The 12,662-nt window shown below is 38.4% G+C and overlaps 1 protein-coding gene across 1 annotated transcript in view; it reads right to left on the bottom strand.

The window, feature by feature from the left end:
• GPATCH2 (G-patch domain containing 2) overlaps positions 1-12,662 on the bottom strand; it is a 197,276-nt gene that overhangs the window by 12,980 nt on the left and 171,634 nt on the right. Inside the window, exon 9 of the mRNA XM_040263269.1 lies at positions 9,665-9,753. Within this exon, the coding sequence (XP_040119203.1) occupies positions 9,665-9,753 (89 nt within the window). The remainder of the gene's footprint in view (positions 1-9,664; positions 9,754-12,662) is intronic.

The raw sequence follows: 12,662 nt of genomic DNA, 5'->3' as shown, positions 1-12,662 counted from the left end.
GTTACTTATCTTCAGAGTTTTCCAGTTAGAGCCCAGGTAGAAACCAGATTCTTTATTTTCGTGTCCTTGTGAGTGAGTTTTGTTTCTAGTTTGCCCTGTTCTGAGGATAGAGCTTTTCAGATATTCTGTTCACTAGCTTGGCTCTTTCCACAAGGAACCAACATGCCTCTAGGTGTCCTAGACTGGTTCCTCAGAATGAGTTCTCTCTTTCCCGCAGTCTCAGTAATGCATCTAAGGAGATGGTTTTGCCTTTTATTCAGCATGTCCAGGTATTCTGTAGTTTGAATATCACTAGTCTTTTAAACTGTCAGGAATAGAAATTATTTTCTTTCTTTCTTTTTTTTAGTTGGAGTATAGTTGCTTTACAATGTGATAGTTTCTGCTATAGAGCAAAGTGAATCAGCTATACATATACATACAGTCCCTCTTCTGGGGATTTGCCTCCCACTTAGTTCACCACAGAGCACTGAGTCGAGTTCCCTGTGCCGTACAGTAGTTTCTTATTGGTTATCTGTTTTATACATAGCAGTGTACATATATGTTAATCTCTATCTTCCAGTCCATCCCACCCCCTCCCTTCTCTGCTTGATGTCCAAGCATTGGTTCTCTATGTCTGTGTCTCTATTTCCGCTTTGTAAATAAGTTCATCTATATCATTTTTCTAGATTCTGCATAGATGCGTTAATACACAGTATTCATCTTTCTGTTTCTGACTTACTTCATTCCAGCCACATCTCTGCAAATGGCCCGATTTCATTCCTTTTCATGGCTGAGTAATATTCCATTATATATACATATATATGTATACACACACACACACACACACACACACACACACAATATCTTCTTTATCCATTCCTCTGTTAATGGACATTGAGGTTGCTTCCATATCCTGGCTATCGTAAATAGTGTTGCAGTGAACATCAGGGTGCATGTACTGTAGTTACTTTCTATCTAATATGTGTGCTTACTCTTTCCTTAAGTGTTTCTTGTATCATATGACAATGGAGAGCTGTTTAAAATGCTTCTGAGACACATAACTGAAAGGTGGTTCACATATCCAAGAGAGAGAGGGTAATGTATTTCCTAGGCTTTTGCTATATATTTGGATGTAGTTTGGTTTCAAAATGAATAACAACAACCTCTTTCCCCCGCCAAGTCTGCCTGTTTCAAAATCCGGGAAGAGAGAAGATAATCTACAGTGGTCATACAGATCCAGCGATAAAAGAAAGTAAAAATATAATTATTGATAAGATAAATTTGAGCAACTGAAGAGTTATAGCACCTGGGAAAGGAGCTTGGGTACATCACACATTTCCTGATTATGTTCAGTATGACTTAAAAGAATATCTTTGAAAATTTTTCACCCTTTATGATTTACAGTCTGCCTTTATCACCTTCAATATTTATAAAGTTTATTTTACTATTGAAGTATCAGTAGGATGCAGAGGAAAAAAGAGAAAAGCCACAAAAAGCTGTAATGTAACTCCCTACTAAGAACTTGCATGTCCACCAAGACATAGTTACTCTGGAGCAATATCTATACTGAAATATTGAACTTCAGTAGGTATTTCTCTGCATAATTTAAAATGTAGAGAAGAAAGTCTACTACTTATGGTGAATACTTTCCCTATGGTAATATTTCAATAGAAAACAACATAGAAATAGCAAGTACTAACTGTGGACCACAATAAATTTAGTAATGCACAGAAGACAAAACATTTAAAAAATACGGCAGCCACAATATCTCAATAAACATACTGAAATCTTTTTAACTATCAAAGCCTCAGTAAGCTATGACTTCTACCCCAACATAAGACCCTAACCAACACTGCTGATGGCCTTTAAAAACATGTTAATAATATCCTTCCTATTTTGTTCATTTCTTTTCTTCACCCTTACTGATGACATTTTTCAAACTATAAAATGCACTCTGCTGGCAAACCTTCTCGCTTCAACAATTCTCTCTTTTATAACAGTAAGTCTACATCTTCTGCTACTGAAACATCCACTATCTTTTCGTGTGTGACTTTGAATGAGGCAAGAGAACAAGCTGTACATTTAAAAATCAATACCTAACCTTATCAATATTCATTTTACTTTGTCAATACAAAATACAAAGGTGAAAGAGCAGTAAATAAGCTAAAGCACTGAAATAAATTCGGTGTTCCTGTCACAATTAATAAATGTTCAACTGGTAACACTGCTGGCTGGTCTATAGCTTTACAAAGCGACTCAAATTATGCTTCAATGTTATTGCTACACAGGGTGAGTAAAATTTTCAATACAATAGCACATAAAAATGATCAGACTTGAGGTTATTAATTTCACAGGGGACTTTAAATCTTCAAAAAAACATAACATTATAAATATAAAATATGTAACTGTTTGTCTTTAGCATCTTAAATTATTGTATAAACATAGTTTGGGATTCTAAAGTTAAAGTGCCTAGTTATAGTTTTCTGACAAGTTTTTGCCTAACCTTTCCTAAACCTGCTGTTTTGTCCCTATCCTATTTCATATATACACCAGAGGGGATCACTGAACAATATTCAGACTGTCAGCCTTTTACCTCTTATTCTTGATTTCAAATCAGAAAGTGTTACCCTCATCTGCCTTTTTCCAGCTTAGGTTGAATGTTGACTAAAGGTAAAAGAACTGTGAAAACATATCTGTTTCAGTGTGTTTTGGGGGAAGTCTACAGAGGCCTAGACAATGGCAGGAATAGTTTCCTTCAAATCATTCTACATTCTAACCTACCTTGCAAGCTAATGAAGATAAGATTCTTTGTTATGTGACTGACTATATATTCCAGAACTTGAAAAATATCATTTTTGGAGACAAGATGATCTAGGATTCATAACCTCATTAACAAAGTGTATTTATGCAAAAGCATTTGTTACGTGAATTTGGATAATAATCTTCACCTTAGAGTTGATTCATTAGTATTAGAAGATATTCTTTTTAAAACTAAGGATTTTTAAATAATCTCATTCTCTTCCTCCTTGAGAGGAACAGTTATGCATGGATTTTTAAAAATGCATGAGTAACATAATTCTCCTACTCCAACACTATTTGATTAATTACAAAAATGCATTAACTTTCTATGAATTATGTTTTTTTAAGTAAAACAATGTAGTAATACAATCAAAATTTTGAGTTGTAAGGAGAATCACAAAAATTTTGAAAAGTAACATCTGGAATATGCTGGTAGATGCTTAGGAATGTTTCAGGCTAAAGTTTAATCTTTATACCCATACTCTATAAAAAATGATTTCTTCTGATGCTGTTGAGTTGTCACATCAAAATCACCCTGTAGATATAATTATATTATCCTCTTCCCAACCATTATGTATTTTCCTTCTCACTTCACATATGTTCGGAGTGTTAGAACCTGACCCTGACAGTCTCTCTTACTTATTGCTGGCTCTGAAGTGCTTTAGTCACATTCCTAAGATTGTTCTTGTACTATTTCTGCCACAAATGTTTGAATCATTGACAGATAAGAGAATTCAGGAGACCATTCAACCAGAATGGGAGTATTAAAGAATCCTACACCTGCCTTATGCATGATTTGAATTGAAAAACTTATGACATGTATTTAATCTAAAAGTGGTTATATGTTCCTGTATAAAGACACACATTAGAGGTATACTAATGAATGTTCTGTATTTCTGCACAACAAATTTAGATAAACGTTTTTGGCACTTCAGATATAAAATAGTCTGTATAAAAAATAAACTATATAATAGTCTCTCTCTCTATATATATATAATTACATAAAAAACATGGAATATGATGGTCTTTACCTATATATTCTTACAAAGGGACCTAAGTATATTGTCACTAAAAGAAGACGGGTTTAGGAGTAATGCAGACATTGGCTTGAATCCTCCCTTCGCCCTTCAATCATTCTGCCTTCACAGATAGCTAAGAAGCCCACACATGTCTGAATCTTCATTTCATGCTGTACAGTGAATGATAACAACATGTAAAAACCAAGTTGTTGCAAAGATAAAAAAACAATAATAAAGTTTTGGTACATAGTAGGCATTCAATAAATGGTAAATATTTATCTACATAAATATTTGTTGTAGTCATTCAGTCTTTAAGTCTTGTCCGACTCTTTGTGACCCCAAGGACTGCAGCACGCCAAGCTTCCCTGTCCTTCACCATCTCCTAGCAAAGAGCAAACTCATGTCCATTGTGTCAATGATGCCATCCAACCATCTCATCCTCTGTCGCCCGCCTCTTCTCCTGCCCTCCATCTTCTCCAGGGTCAAGGTCTTTTCCAATGAGTCTGCTCTTTGCATCAGGTGGCCAAAGTATTCAGGAGTACTGGAGCTTCAGCTTCAGCATCAGTCCTTTCAATGAATATTCAGGGTTGATTTCCTTTAGGATTGACTAGTTTGATCACCTTGCAGTCCAAGTGATGCTCAACAGTCTTCTCCAGTACCACAATTCAAAAGCATCAATTCTCCAGCATTCAGCCTTTTTTATGGTTCAACTCTCACATCTGTCCATGACTACTTGAAAAACCACAGCTTTGACTATACAGACAGACCTTTGTTGGAAGAGTGATGTCTCTGCTTTTCAATACGCTGTCTAGGTCTGTCATAGCTTTCTTTCCAAGGAGCAAGCGTGTTTCAATTTCATGGCTATGGCCACCATCCATAGTGATTTTGGAGACCAAAAAAATAAAACCTGTCACTGTTTCCACTTTTCTCCCATCTACTTGCCATGAAATGATGGGACTAGATGCCATGATCTTCGTTTTTCAAAATATTGAGTTTTAAGTCGGCTTTTTCACTCTCTTCTTTCACCCTCGTCAAGGTGTTCTTTAGTTCCTCTTCACTTTCTGCCATTAGAATGGTTATCATTGGCATATGTGAGCTTGTTGACATTTCTCCTGGCCATCTTGATTCCAGCTTGTGCTTCATCCAGCCTGGCATTTCCCATGATGTACTCTGCATATAAGTTAAATAAGCAGGGTGACAATATGCAGCCTTGATGTACTCCTTTCCCAATTTTGAAATTGTTCCATTGTTCCATGTCTGGTTCTAACTGTTGCTTCTTGATTTGCATACAGGTTTCTCAGGAGGCAGGTCAGGTGGTCTGGTATTCCCATCTCTTGAAGAATTTTCCACAGTTTGTTGTGATCCACACAAAGGCTTTAGCATAGTCAACGAAGCAGATGTTTTTCTGGAATTCCCTTGCTTTTTATATCCAGCGGATGTTGGCAATTTGATCTCTGGTTTCTCTGCCTTTTCTAAATCCAGCTTGAACATATGGAAGTTCTTGGTTTACATACTGTTAAAGCCTATCTTGAAGGATTTTGAGCATTACTTTTCTAGCATGTGAAATGAGTGCAATTGTATGGCAGTCTGAACATTCTTTGGCATTGCCCTTCTTTGGGATTGGAAAGAAAACTGACCTTTTCCAGTCCTGTGGACATTGCTGAGTTTTCCATTTGTTGACATATTGAGTGCAGCTTTTAACAGCATCGTCTTTTAGGATCTGAAATAGGTCAGCTGGAATTCCATCACCTCCACTAGCTTTGTTTATAGTGATGCTTCCTAAAGCCTACTTGACTTCGCACTCCAGGATGTCTGGCTCTAGGTGAGTGACCACACCATCATGGCTATCTGGGTCATTAAGAGCATTTCTGTATAGTTCTTCTTTATGTGCCAACTCTTCTTAATCTCTTCTGCTTCTGATGGTCTTTGCCATTTCTGTCCTTTATTGAGCCCATCTTTGCATGAAATGTTCCCTTGATATGTGCAATTTTCTTGAAGAGATCTCTGCTGCTGCTGTTGCTAAGTCGCTTCAGTTGTGTTCGACTCTGTGCGACTCCATAGACGGCCTCCACCAGGCTCCCCCATCCCTGGGACTCTCTAGGCAAGAACACTGGAGTGGGTTGCCATTTCCTCTCCAATGCATGAAACTGAAACAAGAAAGTGAAGTTGACTCTTGGCGACCTCATGGACTGCAGCCTACCAGGCTTCTCCGTCCACGGGACTTTCCAGGCAAGAGTACTGGAGTGGGGTGCCATTGCCTTCTCCATGAAGAGATCTCTAGTCTTTCCCATTCTATTATTTTCCTGTATTTCTCTGTATTTTTCACTTAAGCAGGTTTTCTTACCTCTCCTTGCTATTCTCTGGAACTCTGCATTCAGTTGGGTGTATCTTGCCCTTTCTCCTTTTCTTTTCTTGGCTATTTATAAGGCCTCCTCAGACAACCACTTGTCTTCTTGCATTTCTTTCTCTTTGGGATGGTTTTGGATACCGCCTCCTGTACAATGCTATGAACCTCCATCCATATAAACATATTCTGCATGTAGGTGCTTCCTACTTCCAAATTCCAAAAATTCAACAAAATTAGAGGATGAAGATCAGATATTTACCTTGTAACTACATGCATAATTTCATAAGGTACCCTTTTATGTGAATGAACAACTGTATTACGGGTGCTCCAATTTTAAGTTATTCTTCAATTTTTTAGTGTTGAACTATGGAAAATGTCTCTGAAACAGAGAATTTAAGCTTCATATCTTTTATTTCCTTTGAAATTATGTCAAGATATCTATCTATATCTGTATTTATGTCTATATTTTCCCCTTCTCATTGCTTACTCTCCTGTTGATACAAATCTTATCTTCATATTGTATAATTTATCATGTCCAAAATAACTCTTCCAATGAAAGAATTCCCAAATGAAGCTGAGAGAGACGGTTTATAAATCTGAATGGTGAAGGATCCCAGGCAATAGGCCAAAGCTATAATAGTAACTTTGTAATTGATCTTGTGTTCCTGTTGTTTAGTGGGTAAGTTGTGTCTGAATCTTTTACAACTTCAAGGACTGTAGCCTGCCAGGCTCCTCCGTCCTTGGGATTTTCTAGGCAAGAATACTGGAGTGAGTAGCCATTTCCTTCTCCAAGGGATCTTCCTGACCCAGGGATCAAAGAAAACATCTTCTGCACTGCAGGAGGATTCTTTAGCACTGAGTGACCAGGGAAGCCCAACTGTTCAGTATCTACATGGAAAACATTTTCTCGGAGTCGTTTTGCTGAATCACAGACTTACTATGGTTCTTTGTGGTTTACTTCCATATTGAAAGTGAAAGTTGTTTTTTTTTGTATCTACTTCTGCTTTATTGACTATGCCAAAGTCTTTGTGCAGATCACAACAAACTGTGGAAAATTCTTAAAGAGATAGGAATACCAGACCACCTGACCTGCCTTGTGAGAAATCTGTATGCAGGTCAAGAAGCAACAGTTAGAACTGGATATGGAACAACAGACTGGTTCCAAATCGGGAAAGGAGTACGTCAAGGCTATATATTGTCACCCTGATTATTTAACTTATATGCAAAGAACATCATGCCAAATGCCGGGCAAGATGAAGCACAAGCTGGAATCAAGATTTCTGGGAGAAATATCAATAACCTCAGATATGCAGATGATACCACCCTTATGGCAGAAAGCAAAGAAAGTAAAAGGGGAGAGTGAAAAAGTTGGCTTAAAACTCAACATTCAGAAAACTAAGATCATGGCATCCAGTTCCATCACTTCATGGCAAATAGATGGGGAAACAGTCGAAACAGTGAGAGACTTTTTTGTGGGGGGCTCAAAAATCACTGAAGATGGTGACTGCAGCCATGAAATTAAAAGACACTTGCTCCTTGGGCTAAAAGTTAAGACCAATCTAGACAGCATATTAAAAAGCAGAGACATTACTTTGCCAACAAAGGTCTGTCTAGTCAAAGCTATGGTTTTTCCAGTAGTCATGTACAGATGTGACAGTTGGACTATAAAGAAAGCTGAGTGCCAAAGCATTGATGCTTTTGACATGTGGTGTTGGACAAGACTTTTGAGAGTCCCTTGGACTGCAAGGAGATCCAACCAGTCCATCCTAAAGGAAATAAATCCTGAATATTCATTGGAAGGACTGATGCTGAAACTGAATCTCTGATACTTTGGCCACTTGATGTGAAGCACTGACTCATTGGAAAAGACCCTGATGCTGGGAAAGATTGAGGGCAGGAGGAGAAGGGGACGACAGAGGATGAGATGGTTGGATGGCATCACTGACTCAATGAACATGAGTTTGACTAAACTCTGGGAGTTGGTGATGGACAGGGAAGCCTGGCATGCTGCAGTTCATGGGGTCGCAAAGAGTCAGACACAACTGAGCGACTGAACTGAACTGAAAGTGAAAGTTAGTTGCACAGCTGTGTCCAACTCTTTGTGATCCTATGGACTGTAGCCCGCCAGGCTCTTCTGTCCATGGAATTCTCCAGGCTAGAGTACTGGAGTAGGTAGCCACTCCCTTCTCCAAGGGATCTTCCCTACCCAGGGATCAAACCTGGGTCTCCTGCACTGCAGGCAGATTCCTTACCAACTGAGCCACGAGGGAAGCCCTTATTCCCATGGAGGTGTCTCTACTTTAATAACCAGTTGGCTGCCTCCTATCATAGGTCTTCATCTCTGCCTCCCTTACCACTGCTTTTGCATGAGACCTTGTTATACATGCTAATCTTATTTATATCCATCCCAACTGTGCTTAGGTCTTTGCTCTCCTTCAGGAAGGCCTCCTGTTCCCTCTGATCTAGTGTCTTATCTTGGCTCAACACTTATGGTTTTCCCTATGCTACATTCATTCGAATGACATGGATTTTGAGGTGGAAATGATGAGAGATTTTTAAATTCAAATTCTAACTTGTCTAAGGAAAGATCAATCTAAGATTGCTGCAGAACTGGGTCTAGGAACCAGACTGCTGCATTCATGGCCAGGCTGCCATCTACTGAAACATGGGTCTTGTGTTTTGAGAGTGCTTCAGTACTTTAGAAATAATTATTATTAATTTCCCTGGGGTTATCTGCCTTTTCATCTATTTATGCTTTGTTTTTCCAAGTCTATAATTTTCTTGAAGCCAAAGACAGCCTTTGAAGTTTCTGTATTCTGCAATACCTCAAACAAAACCAAATTCTAAAACCTCAAAGTTTTGCAGCTATGTGTGTGTATGTGCTAAGTTGCATAAGTTATGTCTGTCTCTTTGTGACCACATGGACTTTAACCCACCAGTCTCCTCTGTCCATGGAATTCTCCAGGCAAGAATACTGGAGTGTGCTGCTGTGCCCTTCTCCAGGGCATCTTCCCGACCCAGGGATTGAACCTGCCCCTCCTGCACTGGCAGCTGGGTTCTTTACCACTAGTACCACCTGAGAAGCTCAAGTGTGCAAGTGTGTAGGAAGTACTTGGGCTCAGTAGTAAAGAATCCGCCTGCCAATGCAGAGATGCAGGTTTGAGCCCTGGGTTGGAGAGATCCCCTGAAGAAGGAAATGGCTACCCACTCTAGTATTCTTGCTTGACAAATCCCATGGCCAGAGGAGTGTAGCAGGCTACAGTCCATGGTGTTGTAAAAGATTTGGACAGGACTTAGCAACTAAACAACAATAGCAAGTAAGTACTTTAGTGATTGGCTGCCTGAAAAACTTATACAAGGAACACTCGATACATCCTGATACCAAAGGCAAATGATTTGCTTTACTGGTTTCTTAGAAGTGTGCTTCTTCCTCAGTGCAAGTTAAGGACTATCCATGTTTCACTCTTGATGATGTATAAAGTTTATATGTGTGCTCTGCCCCGAGCCCTCTTTCTTTTACCTGCTGTTGTAGGTCCAGGCAAAGGTGCAGCTTTTCTTCTCCGTTTGATATCTCCTGTGCACAGAGATCCTAAATGCATGCTTGTTTGCCTACAAGTAATTATCAGAAAAAACTATTAACAAAGGAGGAAAAAAATGACACATAAATACACAGCTTGTATAATCTGAACCTAAATCAAAACATTCTCAACAAAGATGGAGCAGCCTAGCCAAACCACCAATCTTGTTTATATCGAAACATAATTACGTTTGTTGACAAGCGTTCAGCCGCTAAATGCGCCATCATAAATTGTTACTGGAATGAATAATATAAAAGGAATGCTTTTTAATTTTCAAAACTGGCAATCTTTCTGGCTCAACATAAAATCAAGCACTGTTGCTTCTGACAGGAAAATAGCTAAGATTAATTATCTAAAGAGATCACAATATTGTTGCTAGGTTATCAATTGGTTACTAATGCTTTACTGTCAGAACAACATTTATTACAGGAAAAGTATGATCAATTTCTTTTAGGATATTATATGGCAGTGAATTCTCTTTAAACGTTTTACGTAGATAGAAGGAAACAGTGATGTTCTTCCTTATAATTCACATGATTAGAATTCTTTAGTTATTTATTAGCTAGGTGAGGAAACATAATTTGAATGCATTAATGCTGGTCTACTGATACTAGACAGGCTAACATGATATTGGATTACCTTTGTAAAGACAGGATTTATAAGAACTAAGAAGCAGACCTTCTGTTATTCTTAGAGTAAGTCTGAATTAGGTTTTTTTGTTTAACCATGGACTCCTAAATTTAAGAGTTTTAGTACAATTAGAAATGGTTCAATTGGAAATGAAGACAAACTAGTAAGATGGAAAAAATTTTAAAGCCTTCAAAAATTTCAGGCTATAGGGGACTCTTGTGTTAATTTCCTGGATTATAATCCCTGACATGGGGTTAGGACAGTGTCTAGGGGTCATGAAGCAGAGATAAATAAAGCAAGTTTATTAGGAAACATGACATTTTTGTAATTCAGAAAAATATGTGGTAGTATCCTGAAGTTTTATAAGGTCCGATTTGAAAACTAGATATTTTAGAGAAAAATGTAAAAGGAAAAAATTAATTCAGGTAAAAAAAATTAAAAAATATACATTTACACCCAGGTATTTAGATATAATGAAAAATTGGAGTTGGAGAGTAAAATTCCTTGATATATAGAGTCTATCTATAACACACAAAGTACAATTAGTGATCTGGCTAATCCAAAGGGTGTATAATCTATCAATATAGGTAAAAACAAATGGGTAAATATTTATCTATGGGATAAATCCATGGGAAAATCCATGGGATTTTCCAGGCAAGAGTACTGGAGTGGGGTGCCACTGCCTTCTCCAGAAATATGTATACACACACACACACACACACACACATATATGTTGAAGTGTTTCTGAACATGCATAACTGTGGTATTTTTATTGTTTTTTAAAAAAATCTTTTATCTCTTGACTGTGCTGTACAGCATGCGGGATGTTAGTTTCCCAACCAGGGACTGAATCCACACCTCCTGCATTGGCAGGGCAGAGTCTTAACCATTCGACCACCAGGCAAATCCCTTTATTGGATTTTCAGGTGTGGGTTTTGGCTCATATTGCCAAGAAAAAAAAAAAAGTTACAATCACAGCTATTTTCAAAAACTATATAGAAATTGTAAAAATTGAAAATTATGTCCTTTTTATAAAGCCAGCATCACTTTTATAAAAAATTAATGAATTCACTTATTTGGCAAGCAGTTATTAGTATCCACTACTGACTTAGCATAAGACTTTATAGAGGAGGTGAAACGAGAAGAGTAGGGAAAAGGAGGTGGAAGATACAAAAGGAAATGGAATGTTTAGTTATTACTGGAAGAGTTTTAAATCCAAGTGAGGAGATTAAGCTGTAAGTAGATAAAATAATTAGGAACAGCAGTGGTAGTGGCAGGCACAATGAACTTTCTTAATATTATTAGAGATTACGGTATTTAGTCCTTATGACAAACCTAAACATGTTTATTGAATATACCATTTTTCTTTGTAGGGAAAAAAGAAATCTGTGCTTCAGTAGAAAACTATAGGGTACACCTTTCTAGTCATGTGATTCTGAGTCTGTGGGCGCTAAGTAACAGATAACCGAAGACAACAGAGAATAATTCTCATCTGTAGTTATACACATGAATTCTGTCCTAGGGAAGGATAATCCTCCTCCTGTGGAAAAAGCCAGTTTATATCCATCTGCACAGTTATTCAGTCTTCCTTACTTCACAGACATGTGTGCGTCTTTCATTTTTCTTTGAGCCCATTATAACATCTGCCTGGTTCCCTCATTAATCGATGAGTTAAAGAAAATCTCAAAAGCTTTTATCTGTAAGAGAGACCTGACTTCATCTTTTTCTACATTATCCTGCAACATCCTCTCTGATCCCTCTTGGAACCTCCCCCCTAGAAAAAAAACTGGAGTAGCTGACCTTGAGCACAGTGTGTACCTGACAGGTTCTGACACCAGGACCAGCTGAGGAGGAGGGGAAAGAAACATTCTAGAGTCAGAAATAAAGTGGGAATCTGAATTCTGCAGTTGTGGCCCTTCGCTGAGCGAGCCGCAAAAACCAACCCACGGACTCTATACTTCTGATCCTCCAGTTAAAACGTAATGAATATTCTCAAATTAAGCCACTGCTGGACAGGTTTTCTATACCTACTGCTGAAAGTATTCCTAAATGGTAAAGAGTTTGCTCTGTTCTGAGAGTTATGAGTAACTTCAGGATGTCTGGGGAGCAGTGTTTGCAGAAGGGCCTGCCTCACATGATGGAAGAACCCTGGGCTGGACCATGGGCTGTGTGTGTCATACATGCCCCGGGAAGCCGTCTGGATTTTATAGCTGATGTAGTCATGAAATGGCACCCCACTCCAGTCCTCTTGCCTGGTAAATCCCATGGACGGAGGAGCCGGGAAGGCTGCAGTCCATGGGGTAGCTGAGG

This window comes from Oryx dammah, unplaced genomic scaffold, assembly GCF_014754425.2.
Source record: "Oryx dammah isolate SB20612 unplaced genomic scaffold, SCBI_Odam_1.1 HiC_scaffold_21, whole genome shotgun sequence".
Lineage (NCBI taxonomy): Eukaryota > Metazoa > Chordata > Mammalia > Artiodactyla > Bovidae > Oryx > Oryx dammah.
Note: the sequence above shows the minus strand (reverse complement) of the source record. Positions and strands in the feature narration are given on the sequence as shown.